Source organism: Lepidothrix coronata, unplaced genomic scaffold (assembly GCF_001604755.1).
Source record: "Lepidothrix coronata isolate B3197 unplaced genomic scaffold, Lepidothrix_coronata-1.0 Scaffold67, whole genome shotgun sequence".
Classification (NCBI taxonomy): Eukaryota; Metazoa; Chordata; class Aves; order Passeriformes; family Pipridae; genus Lepidothrix; species Lepidothrix coronata.
The window spans coordinates 115,705-129,267 of NW_016690247.1; the positions used below are offsets into that span (position 1 = coordinate 115,705).

Sequence of the window (13,563 nt, forward strand, 5' to 3'; positions counted from 1 at the left end):
TCTCTCTGCAGTAGAGGTGCTCCAACCCTCTGATCACCTTTGCAGCCTTGCTCCAACAGGTCCATGTCCTTCCTGTGCTGGAGACTCCAGAGCAGGATGCAGTTCTCCAGGTGGGGTCTCACCAGAGGGGAATAGAGGGGCAGAATCCCCTCCCTTGATCTGTTGCCCACATTACTTTTGATGTTAAACTCTGGAAAACTAAACTTACTGTCAACATTTCAAACACTGTTATGTTTATTTGGGAAGTGTGCAGTAGGGTCAGAAAAGTGCTGATTCATCCAAGAAGACTGGAAAGCAGGGCTGTACCAGCTCTGCTCTGTCAGTCCTGTTGGCATGTGCTTGGAGGGTTCCCTATGGAATTATGTGTGGGTGTGGAGAGGTGCTTGGGATGACAGATGCGAGTATGGCCTGATTGTGAAAGGCTCTGAGGCACTTGAGTAGATGAGGTGCTTGAGCCGAGGGTGTCTCTGGACTGGAAAGGTGACAGAACCCTGGGCACACCAGCACAGCCTCTGTTCAGGTGGTATTTTCAATATAAACTTGTAGGGTTTCAGTGGCAGAGTCCTGTTCATCCTGATCAGTTCCCCAGTCTAGTTTATCATAAAATATAGAAACTTGTTTGCTGGATCAGCACCGGAGAAAGCACCATAATGAGAAAAAGATGCATGTGGGCTTTTCTCTTTGAATGTCAGACGTGGTGTTATCTGAGGACAAGCCAGCTTTTGGTGTTGTGAGCACACTCTAGAATTTTCCTTTATAGAAATTTTAAGTTAATTTCCATCAGAGTTGTGTCATTTACTTTTGTCCAGCTTTTCATTTAAGGTCCCCATATAAATCTCTCATCAGGAGTTACAATACTTGATATAGGTAGTGTTTGACATATTTGAAGGGCTGCACAAACATTAGCACACTGTCCCTATATCAGAGGAGCTCCTTAAAGACTTTTTCTAGTGCAAGAAACTTTCTCCTTCCTACTAAATAAGGAAATTAGGTTTGTAGTCACACTGGGAGTATATTATTCCGTCTTCAATTTATTCATAGTAGCACATCAGCTCTGTTAATTTACAAGCAAGCAATTCATTTTCCCTCATTTACAGAAGGATGAGGTAGTATTGGTACATACTGGAAGAGCCCTGTGCCTTTTGGCCTTTCTCTGGTCTTGTCTTGATTTTTCAACATTCAAATACACTCTACTGTAAATGGTTTTTTTGCCACGTTGTCTTGATTTAGGACAAATATTTATATTCAAATTAGCTGTGTTGAATATCTGTGGGTTCTTTAGACAAATGAGTAAAAATGAGTGCAATCGAGCTGTAGAAAAAGCTTTTTCTTCTTCCGTCTGGGGTAAAGGAAGGGAAAGGTGACCTATCTGTTGTTGATAGGAAATTCCTCTGGGGGCTTCCCACTCTCTCTTGCTCAGCTCTATCAGCCTATTTTATGTTCAGGATGTAAATGTCAGCTTTGGAAACCTAATTAAAGTCAATGTGATTATGGTAAACAGCATTCAAGGGGCCCGTGATTGTGTGACTGCCTTGCAGTTGTAGGGAGTTGCCAACAGACACATGAAAACTCCTCAGAGGAATTTATGGAGGTACCCCATTTACCCACAGTGAAATCTCATTCTGGAGTAGGTTTCTGCTGGAGTTAAGCTCCAAGACGAGTATTCTGGCTGTGATTAATTGGAAGTCAGAAGTTTGTAATCTGGGGTGAAACTCTGGTGTTCTGTACCTGTTTTTTTCCACTCAAGAATGCATCTGAGGAGCTTCCTGAGCTACCAGGCGGGTTGTAGCAGAGTCTGGAGAGATTTCGGATTTCTTTGGCTGTGCTTCCAGTTCAAGCACTGTGGTGACGTGTCTCAGCAGGATGCTGTAGACACTATTGTGCAGTGGTTAAGCAGTTAAATTGTTTGTCTGGAAACTTGTGATTAAGCATTCTGATCACTGCCACAGAGAACATCAGGCTGCTGCTAGCAGGGCTCCTCACAGTGCCACTGTGGAAGGCAGAGAGGTTGTCACCCATCCTGGAGTGATGGCAGTGGCTTTGTTTGACATTCCAGACGTCTCCACTGGGTCTGTGGAGGATGTCCAGGGCTTGAGGATACTGAACATGTTGTTTAGTACTGCTCAGGGTTAAATGCACTGACCTGGTGATGGCTGCAGTGCCAGTGCAAGTCTTGGAGATTAATCTTGGACTGTTTGGAAAGAGCAGCCAGATAAAACAAACCCTGTGGTGCTGCAGGGGAACTCGCTGTCCTGTGTGTGTGTTGTGCTGCTGGGTTCTTTTGATGGAAGGTGTGCCTCTAAATGTTTTAAAATTCAAATTCTCTGGTTTATTAAAAAAAAGTTAAATAACCAAATAGATGTTTTACTTGAGAGGCCTCCCCTGCAAACCAAAGGAGTGTCTTAGTTTTAGTGTCTTAATCACCCGATTTCTTTATTTCTCTGGTTTTTGTTTCTGGCTGTGGTTTGATAGCATCTGGAGTGATCTCTGTGACTTTCCTAAACAAAAGAGGAGCCACTGAAAGTGTTTGTTTCACATAAAGCATCACTTCTTCTTTCCTGAGAATACATGGCTTCTTAGAATATGTTTTCAAACACTTGGACTTGACCTCCTTTGCACCCATGCTGCTGTCTCCTTAGTGTTTGCATTGACTTTTTCTTGATTTGATGTATGTACTAATTTTTACTGATTCTTTTCTTGGGGTGATACCAACTACCTGGCCAGAAGGGATGGTGTACCCTTCCTACATAATGTTTACCATAATTTTGATTCTGTGATAGGTTTAGCATGGATTGATGAAACAAAAAGCATAGAGGCTTAAAAATCTCCCTCACTGTTGGTGGGAATTAGGACATCCGGCTTCTTCAGTCCTTATAAAATCCCAACCTGAAGATTAGAGAGAGTCTGAGATGTCCGACTTGATTCTTTCCTGAGTAAACACCAATGGTTTCAGCTGAGCCTTATGCATCAGTAGCCTCAGTGGTTCAGGGTCATAGATAATTTTGCCCTAATTTTTTTCCTTTCCAAGGCTGTTTCTTATCACAGTAGACATAATATCATTTAAGAACATGTGCCTCCGTTTTCATTATCAGCTGACAGTGTCAGAGACAGGGGAAGGGATGGATTTCCAAAAAGAAACGCTGTACATTACGTGCTCTGTGCAGGCTGCAGGAAGAGATGGAAATGAATGAATCTCTTCTGTTTGCATGTTGAAAAGCTGGCAGCATTCCCCTTGGATGAGAGCTTGTCTGCCAAAATGTTAGGCTTTACTAACTAAGCAGAGATTGTGCCTTGGGTGAAGAAGAGGTTAAATGTGTCTCTGTGGCTTCTCAGAGCTCTTGGTGGTTGTTGTGTGTTTCCAGGGATACAAGCAACTGTTATCCTTTGTAGTATTAGATACAAAGACCCTCAAATGCAGGCAAGAAACAAACTTAACCAATTTACATTTAATTCAGATTTAAAGCCGTTCACTGACCTGATCATAGACCTTTGGAATTGCTGGGGAAGGCTGCAAAAAGTTAACTGCTTTAAGAGGAGACAGAATGAGTAATTGGAAGAGTTTCACTGAAGGCTGATGAATGACAAACAATGCTTGGCTTGGGAAATCCACTGGGATAAAAATAGTCTGAGGTTAGGAGAGCACTTGGGAAGTGCCCTGTGTGCTTGCCTGGTGTCGCCTCTTTGCCTGTTGTCGGCTTTAAAAAATTTTGTTATACATTTCACTGCATTGCTTCTGGAAGATTATTTAAAGGTTGCAGTTTGAGATGTGTGAGCTGATTTAACAGCTTGATATCACCTCACTAACAGCATGATTCCACTCCTACATGTGTCATCTTCCCCCTCGATTCAGATTTAGTGCTTCCTTAATTGTCTTTTTTTGCTTGCTTAATTTGCAGAATCAGGGTCTTAAACAACTTCTTTGGGATATAAAGTAACAAATTTTCAGAAGCAGTGATAGAATCATTTAGGTTGGAAAAGATCTCTGAGGTCATCAGGTCCAGCCATCAACCCGGTCACCACCACGTTCAGCACTAAGCAGTGTCCTCAGGTGCCATATCCACGTGTTTTTTGAACACTTGAAGGAATGACTCCACTGCTTCCCTGGGTGGCCTATTTCAATGCTTGACAACCCTTTCAGGGAAGATATTTTTTCTGATATCCAATCTAAACCTCCTCCAGTGCAACTTCAGGCCCTTTCCTCTGGGAGAAGGGGCCACTTACCTGGGAGAAGAGACCGAACCCCCCACGTGGCTGCAGCCTCCTTTCAGGGAGTTAGAGAGCATTAAGGTCCCCCCCAACCCTCCTTTTCTCCATGCTAAACACCCCCAGCTCCCTCAGCTGCTCCTCACCAGGCTTGTGCTCCAGACCCACAGTGTCATCCTATAAAAAAGGCTTTTGCCTAACTCACTCCAGTATCCCACCTTGGGCTCTTGTAGAACTTCCAACTGACTCACCTGTTGATGTTTTCTGCAATTCTGAGCAAGAATCAGCAGCTTGTGCATCATCGTGGGCTTATATGTGTGTGTGTGTATCTGTATCTGTGTGCACACTCACACATGAGCATTTTCAGCAGGAAATTTTCAGGCCATTACAGCCTCACACGCCAAGGGCTGTGAATTCCTGGCAGAAGTGTCTGGGAGCAGTGATACCCTGTGCTCCTGCTGAGCCCTGAACTCAGTACCAGAGGGGATCTGCCACCTTGCAGGGAGAGGAGCCTTCCCTTCACTGGGCTGTGAGGCAGCCCTTGGATCTCCTGCTGGCTCCCTAATCGAGATAAGATCAGGACATGCTGCACCTGCTCATCCCTGCTCCACTAACACGTTTGATTTTTGGGTACTGCGTTTTAGACCTGTTGAATGTCTGACACGGAAGGGAAACGGCACCTGTTGAGGTTTTATTTGAAATGTTCCTTTCTTGGGCGAGAGATCCTCAAACTCTGAAATTTACCTCAGGGCATTTGTTTTGTTTAAAGATCTTGCCAGATAATTGTCTTTTGCATCGCTTTATAAGAGATCTGTGCTGAATTTCAGGAGAAAATGAGTGGGGGTGTGAAGGAAACGAGGGGCTGTGGTGTGACCTCCCAAATCCTGACTGTTGGGGCACTAAAGAGGATGAAAGTCTTTGGGTGATTTTCCAGTTCTAGGTGGAGACTGACTTTTAAAAGGTGATTTTTTTTGAACAAATACATCCTGCTTTCATCCACAAATCTGCTTTTTATATTTTGGCTTTCATGTTATTCTGTTTTACATAGAGGAAATATGGCTTATTCTGATAAAATGCACAGAAATTTATTTACTGATGTTTCATGAAGCCATGCTGGTAAAACTTCAGAATTTGTAAATATTGTCTGAAATAGCAGCTTACAATTAAATATGTTTAGTATTCTTAATAAAGGTGCTACCTGATTTATTGCTTAGTGTTTTGTGTAGGGTATTACACAGTAATATTTTAAATTTTTAAAATCTCTATGCGTTGCATTTCACGGCTTGTAAGGAGTGTGTGTTTCTCTGTTTTAGGGCATAATTCAGAAGATTGTGGACAGTCACAAAGTGAAAAACGTTGCCTGCTATGGGTTACGGCTCAGTCACCTGCAGTCTGAGGAAGTTCACTGGCTACACCTGGACATGGGGGTGTCCAATGTGAGAGAGAAATTTGAACTAGCCCACCCTCCAGAAGAATGGAAGTAAGAGTATAAGTCTGTTCAATGTCAAAAGTCGAGTCATGTAACTCTTTTTGCCTTGTCTTTACAAAATATTCTGTACTTTTTTTTATTAAGGAATATCCTATTGTGGTGGGATGGTGGAACGGTGGGGGAAATAAACCCACCAAACTTTTCACTGAAAGCTGTAAGCAGTGTTTTGTTTGCTTTAAGGGGGTTTTGTTTTTATGAAGGGTTTCCTGCAAACCGAAGAGAACAGAACTGAAGAGAAACCTGGGATTTAGAGGAAGCATAAAATAGGAACAGAAATCTCCTGTTCATTTGCCTTGAAATCTGCAAGTTTTGTCATCCTTAAAAGTTTTAGGACAGAAAAGCTATTCCTGTTTATGGTATAAGCACACTGCTGCAATTTTAGTGGGATAAATCTTGTTATTTAAATAAAGCCAAAAAGATATTGTTAACTACTGGTGGTATTTGTGTGTGTATATATATATAAATACTTATATATAAATACTTGTATATAGATATAAGTAGGAGAAATGTGATTTGAAAAGAGCAAAATGCAGTCAAAAATCAATTTATCCCTTGACTGTGGAAAAACTTTTCAGTTGTTAAACTTCTTTATATTGAGGCCCAGAGCAGTGAGTGACATCCGCCTTCCTTCTGACTGATCTTCTCAAGTTATACCAGGAGCAGTGAACAATAGAAAAGGTCACTGCAGAATTTTGAGGTTTTTTTCATAACATTTGCTGAGATACTTTCATGATCTGGTTAGTTGCTTCCAAGAAGTGGTGTGACCTGGGTTTCTTCAGCTTTTTAGGAGGGCGAGCTGATGGTTCACATTCAGGAGAGGATGTGGGCAGGAGAGGAAGGAGAGAAACACTGTCCACTTTCCTGGTAGAAAGACAAGAGAAGACTAAAGTATATTTAAAACTGAAGTTTATTTGTGCAGAAAAACATAATAGTCTACCAGAGAGGATGGGGAGCTCAGAGTTCAAAATACTGTCAAACGTGACTAAACTCTCCTGGGAACACCAAAACTAGTGATTACTAGTTCATGGCAGGGAGGTTATGCATCTGTTTCTGTGGTTTATGTTCATAACCACAGTTTGTGCAGAAGTTATTTTAAAGGCTGCACATACCTTCTGGAAAATTACTGTGAATAGTCTATGCTTAATTTCTCTCAAATGGAGTTTTAGTCTAGCAGATGTCACAGTTGGCAATCTTTATTTATAAATTTTCTTTAGGGTCTCAGTTTTAACAAATTCCACAGATTCAAAGAAATTAAGAATGTTTAAAAGCTGGGTTTCAGAAATGTTGCACATTGTCTTCTGTGCATGGTACATTTTATTGTTCCTGAGATGTGGATCACAAGTAATTTTTCATTGATAATACTGTAAAATCACAGCTTGGAAAGGAGAAGACTCCTGAACTTTTCCAGGATAGTGGTGGTATCATGTGGTGGATAAGATGTGAATAATTTATGCTGTGGAAATTTGTTACCTAATGTACAAGTGTCAGTTCCATTTTTATTAGGCAGTACAACTCGCGTCGTACACATTGCAGAACACGTTTAATTGGTTTTAAAAGCAAAGTTAGGTATTGTTTTGAAGTTTGTGGAAAGGAATTGTATAAAATACTCATGAAAGAGCTGTGATAGGGTGTAAATTATTCAATACCTTTCCAAAGTGTCATTTAATGTGTTATCGAATCCATGCAGCGTGACATACCTTTTAAACCCAGAGAGATTTGCTGTGCATAATCAAAACGCTGCTGTCATATTTGTAATACCATAGCAGAGTGTCTAAGATCATATGACAGTACTTGTAGAAATATTTAGATTACTAAAGGGGAAGTAGTCTTGGAATGGTTCTTAAATGAAAAGCTTCCTATAGTGTTAATAAACCACTAAAATTGAGTCACATGTGGTTGTTTTTTTCTTTTTTTTTTAATCATCTAAATTAAAAGTGTTTTATATTGACAGTGTTCAGAAATTAGAACTTGGAATTCTCCTGGTCTAATCCAGGTACTAGAAGTTACATGGATTATGAGTGGGCTATACACAAAAGTCAGCAGAATAAAATCCATATCCTGTACATGCAGCTTCTGTTTGGTGCTGGTGGTGATCCTGCAGAAGATGAGTTAATGCAGGGAAGAAATGGGGTATTTCTTGCCTGGAGAAGAGAAAGCTCTGGGGAGACCTTAGAGCACCTTCCAGTAGCTTAAGGTGCTACAAAAGAGCTGGAGAGGGACTTAGGACAAGGGCATGAAGTGACAGGACAAGGGGGAATGGCTTCAAACTGACAGAGGCCTGGTTTAGTGTAGATATTAGGAACTAATTGTTTCCTGTGAGGGTTTTGAGACACTGGCACAGGTTGCCTAGAGGAAGTGTGGCTCCATCCCTGGAAGTGTTCACACCTCACATTTGCTTTTGTATTTTAGTGGTTCAACCTGCTTCATGCTATAAAAAGGTTTGTATTTAGCATGAGATAGTTCAAACCTTTGCTATCTTGTGGTGGATTTTTTATTTGTTTTAAATAAAAATCAGCAAAGACCTAGTGCTTTACTTTTTCTTACAAAGAAGAAAGATGGGCACTAAAGGTCAAAAAGAAGCATTTTGTTGCCTGTGTCTGCATCGTCACTGTATGTTTACTCTAGGAATTTTCATGCTAGTTAACTGTATCAAACCAAATATCCTGTTTCCATTTTATTTTACTCTCTGGCTATGAAGATAATTTTGTCCAATATCACAGAATTCCAAATGGGCCTAAATCATGCTGCCAGAAATGATCAGAGTTATAATTACTTGTTTGTTTGTAGTAGTTTGTTCAGGAAATAAGTCTTCTTGAGTCTGCTGTGGTTTATGTCACACTGGGTAATACTGACTTATTTCTTTGAGCTGTGCAAGATTTAGCACTATAGAAGCATTGTATAACTTGTGTGTAATTCCATGTAATTGATTCAGAATAACTGTAGTCTTCCAGATGCAGTCTGAGGGTTCTATTCATTACTGAATTGCAGTAACCCTGCTGCTGTTAGGTTTAACTTTCAGTAGCATAAACTGTAGCTGTTACCTAAATTTTTGCTTGTCTGAAGGCCTGTATACCTGTGCATGTGAGGTGATCCCAGGTGACAAGTAAAATACAAACAAAATCCCAGAGCTTTTTAAGGCAATAAAGACTGGAATGGATTGGTCTGCTTCAGGTTTCCTCTTAGCGTTTATACCAGTAAGGCATGTGTTAAACTCACATTTTTATTGAGGAAATTCCTCTTCACTTGTAATATTACTTTTATTTTAATGATTGGATCTTGCCAAGGGCAAGGGGAGGAGAGGTAAAAGAGCCTTCCTCCATTAACCTTCGTCTTTACCTCTGGGTACAGATGAGGATTACAGCTGGGGGGAAGCAGGATTAACAGGATGAGGGACTCTTAAATCATAGATAGCATCAACCCTCATCATTTTTTGCAATACTGAGCCTTAAACAGCAGTCACAGGTAGTTTCCTTTGTGTCTCCAGAATTGCTGTGTGCCAGAGCATTGTTCCTTTTGCTGGCCTTTTTTGCCCCACAAAGGAAATGCCAAGAGGTTCAAGAAACAAGTTGTATGTCTCAGAACACAGTGTGTTCCCCACAGGGTAGACACCTCCTGGTTCTGTAGTTAAGGTTTGTAAAGCAGGTCCTCGTGACCAGGTGACATTCCTGCTTTGGCTCTAACAGGTAGAAGACACCCCAGTGCTCAGCAGTCCTGGGCTGTAAGTTTTGGTAGCTGTGAGACAAAAGCCCTGGCACCACAGACACAAAGGCCAGACCACCTGCGGGACAGTTTCACGAGTGGGCTAAATTGATCAACAGCTCTGTCCCCCTCCTCTCCACAGTGTGTCTTCTCCCTTCTCTTGCTTCCAGTTATCCAGTCCTATGAGCTTTAATGCCTATCTAATCCTTCAGTGAGCCGATCCAGTTCATTAAACTCACACAAGGCTTCTCCTTTGTCCGCCCCTTTTTGTTCCCATCTGCTCTTTTCTGGTTCCTTTCTTGTTGATGTGAACTGAATCAGAACCTGCTGGAGGCAACCTACGTGGTTGGGACTGGTGGGATTATTTCTTTCAGTGACATAAAGTATTAAGAGTTGGACCATCCTTTCTTTTTTGGCTCCACCAGCTGCCCAAGTAGTGCTTGTTACTCAGAGGGAAGCCCCCAGAACTGCTCAGTGATGTTCACTGTGCTGTGGAAGGGTCACTTCACTGTACTACTTGTGAACCATATGGATTCCCACCTTTCTGAGGTCTGAGTGGAGGCTCACTGTGTGTCACAGTGCTTCTGTACCCCAGTATAGATGCAGAGCAGTTAAGTAGGATAGTGATGTTCAAGTAATAATTTATCAAACATGAGGGTGGTCGTCAGCAGCTGAGATACTTGCTCCAAAAGTAGACCTTGTTTGTAAGGGACTTGTCATCCTCATCACTTGGCTGCACTTCAAAGACAGGAAATTTAGAGGGTATTGAAATCAAGCCCATCCTTGAGCTGGCCTTTGGAAGTCAGCTTCTTTATTCCCATAGGCCTCGTCAGAGATTAGGGTATAAATAGGTAATGAAGGTCACCCGAGGTGACTGTCCCAGCCAAGCTGGTTTGCTTTAACCTGATTTTCTCATGAGATCCTGTTGCAAAAAGCAGCACTTCTCACAGCTGCTCGGGTAAGAAGACAAGTCCCTCTAAAGGAGAGAGAGATTGCTTTTCCTCTTTATCCCAGAGAGTAATGGTGTTCTGCTTCCTAGAATCACAGAATTGTTTGCGTTGGAAGAGACCTCTAAGATCATAAAGTCCAACCATTAAATGCAGTGCTGCCTAGGCCACCACTAATCCGTGTCCTCAAGTGCCACATCTACATGTCTTTTAAATCCCTCCCTGAGCAGCCTGTTCCAGTGTTTGCCAGTCCTTTTCCATGAATAAATTTTTCCTAATATCCAATTTTGTAAAATCCAATCCAGTCTAAACTGCTCCTGGTGCAACATGAGACTGTGTTCTCTTGTCCTAACACCTGTTACCTGGGAGAAGAGAGACCAACCCCACCTGGCCACAACCTCCTCTCAGGTAGTTGTTGAGAGCAGTAAGGTCCTCCCCGAGCCTCCTTTTCTCCAGGCTGAGCCCACACAGCTCCCTCAGCCGCTCCTCATCAGACCTGTGCTCCAGGGGAGGTTAAGGTTTGATATTGGGAACAGTTGCTTTGCTGTAAGGGCAGTCATGCATTGTAACAGGCTACCCAGGGAAGTGATGGAATCACCATCCCTGGAAGTGTTCAAAAAACATGTTGATGTGGCAGTTGAGGACACGGTTTATTGGTGAAACATGGTGGTGGTGCTGCATTGAGTGTTGGACTCAGTGATCTTAAAGGTCTTTTCCAATCTTAATGATTCTATGATTCTAAAATGCACTGGACCACCTCAAAAAACTAAGCAAGTAATTCTTTTACACAGACCTGTTTTATTCCATGTCAGTCTCTGCAGTGGTGTCCAGCAGTAGATTTTAGTGGATAAGGCAGAATCAGGCAATGAGGGAGGTTTTACTTTTCTGCAGGTGGACAATGTGCTCATGTTGCCTTCTCTCACTGGCACGTAAATACCTGGAGGTACAGTTTGGCTGATACCTAAAATTTTAGGGAATAATTAGATATGTGTACTGTGTCATGGAACATACAGGCTGATGGGCAATAGAAGGTGATTCTGTGAGCCTTCACAGGTTAGACTAATTTGTGAAAGTTTGTCTTAACTCTTACTTGGAATGTTTCTGTTAATACATGGCTGTGTTGTATCAGAGAATGGTTTGGATTGAGAAGGACCTTTAAGGATTGTCTCCTCCAGCCCCCCTGCCATGGGTAGGGACACCTTCCACTGTCCCAGGTTGCTCCAAGCCCCATCCAACCTGGCCTTGAACACTTCCAGGGATGGGGCAGCCACAGCTTCTCTGGACAGCCTGGTGCAGTGTCTCATCACCCTCATCACAAAACATTTCTTCCTTGTTGTATTCTAAATCTACTCTCTCTCAGGTGTTCTCAACCTTCCCTGTATATCCTACAGCCTGAAGATTCTTTAATTTAAGAACATGTTTTCTGTGCAAAGTAATTATGAAATAAATTGCCATACTACAAAAAACATCCCTCTAAGTATCCCTAATTTGTATACAGTGTGTGCATGTGTTTACAGTTTCCAAATATTTTCCTTATTTTAACAATTTCTAACAGGACAATTTATTTTCAAGGATTTCATAGCAAATAAGAATATTGCAACTTCTGCTTGCAGTGGAATCCTAAGCAGCACTTATTCCTAGTAACTTTTTACCCAGTCCCCATATAAATCTTGATAACAGGCAGCCAAATCACTTGCTGAAAAGAGGTTCTTGTCCTGTTGAAGCCAACAGAGTGAAATGTTGTAATACATGCCCTTATCATAAGTAGATTGTTAAATATACTTATTTTGGGAAGGACTGTAAAGAGTGTTATTTAGGATATGCTGTATTGGCACAGCCAAAGGGAGGGAGACATTTATTATCAGAATTTCATTGAAGGAATGTGTCAGAGGAGGAAGCAAGCAGTGTGTCAAACATTGTGGTCTGTTACCGCAGGACAAGCAATAATACTAAATTTAGGGGTTGGAAGCAGAAGTTTAAGTTTGAGAAGGGACACAGATTTATGTAGTCATGGATCAAGGCTCATTGTGAATTCCCTCACTTGTGGTGTACTGTTAACTTGAACAGTGTGGCTGTCAGGTTGAAAACTGGTTTCTTGGGCTTTTGTGTGTGTCCTGACGATGAATAAGGGAGCAGGAAACCTTTTATACAGAGAAATCCCTTCAAAACCTATGGAAAATTCAGAGGTGAATATTAGAGATCACTCAGAGTAGGAGCAGAGTCCTGTTCCTTGTTCTGTCTGTAGGATGTGGCTCCCTGGGGAGTGACAGTGTTTGCCACTCTTGGAGCAGCAGATCAGTGTTTTAAGTACCTGCTTGTGATAACCAGAGATAAAAGCTGTTGCCAGAGGTCTTGTCAGTGGTTCTGGCAGCTCATCTGCTGTTGTCACCTAATTGGGGCCTCCCTTCCCATGGATTTGGAGCTTTATCTGCTCCGAGTCTTGATGTTTCTGTCCTCTCTGAAGCTCTGAGAAGGCAGCAGGGCTCTGTTTGCTTCTGTTACAAAGGTCCTTTGTAAACATCTGTATGAAGTGTCAGGTACAGGTAAATTCCAGGTTAGTTCTCTTGATTAGTCGGAGGAAATTTTGCACTACTTAGAAATTCTAAATTTGTTTTGATTTTATCCTTACTTTTAAGAAAGTTTGAAGGCATCTTTAACATGTGAGTAAATCTTAACTGTCATTTGTTGCTCAGCAGTTCTAATTCTCTTCTTCTTGCTTTTCAGATATGAATTAAGAATTCGGTATTTGCCAAAAGGATTTCTAAACCAGTTCACTGAGGACAAACCCACTCTAAATTTTTTCTATCAGCAGGTATGTTGAGTTCTACTACTTTGTCTTTTGCTGATTTTGCTCCGTTTGGAAGACTCTGGATTTGTTTTTGTGGGTGACACATCACTGTGGAAACAGAAACTGGAAAAAATTTAAGGTTGCATCCATAAAGCAGAAAGGGCACAAAGCCCATGACACCTTTCTCCTTGGGAAGCAGTGGGGAATATTTTCCAAGGACAAGGTAATTGTGCAGTTGTCTTAACAAAGATAAAATTGACTGTTGTTCCACTGGCTTCTTACAGTTAATTCACACTTTATGAAATTGTTGAAGTTCTTCATTTTTGCAAGCGTAAATGTGACAGTTTCACTACAAACCATCAAATATTCATTCTGCTTGTATTGTTAGGTTATTTTCCTAGTTTGAGGCTCTCTTATGGATCACTAGAACTGTATAA

At 41.6% G+C, this 13,563-nt stretch overlaps 1 protein-coding gene across 15 annotated transcripts in view; it reads left to right on the forward strand.

Annotated features, from left to right (window-relative positions):
- The window catches only part of PTK2 (protein tyrosine kinase 2), a 190,753-nt gene that overhangs the window by 88,596 nt on the left and 88,594 nt on the right, over nucleotides 1–13,563 (forward strand). For all 15 annotated transcript variants that reach the window (XM_017818296.1, XM_017818297.1, XM_017818282.1 and 12 more), the window contains 2 exons: nucleotides 5,517–5,683; nucleotides 13,063–13,150. In XM_017818296.1, the coding sequence (XP_017673785.1) occupies nucleotides 5,517–5,683; nucleotides 13,063–13,150 (255 nt within the window). The remainder of the gene's footprint in view (nucleotides 1–5,516; nucleotides 5,684–13,062; nucleotides 13,151–13,563) is intronic.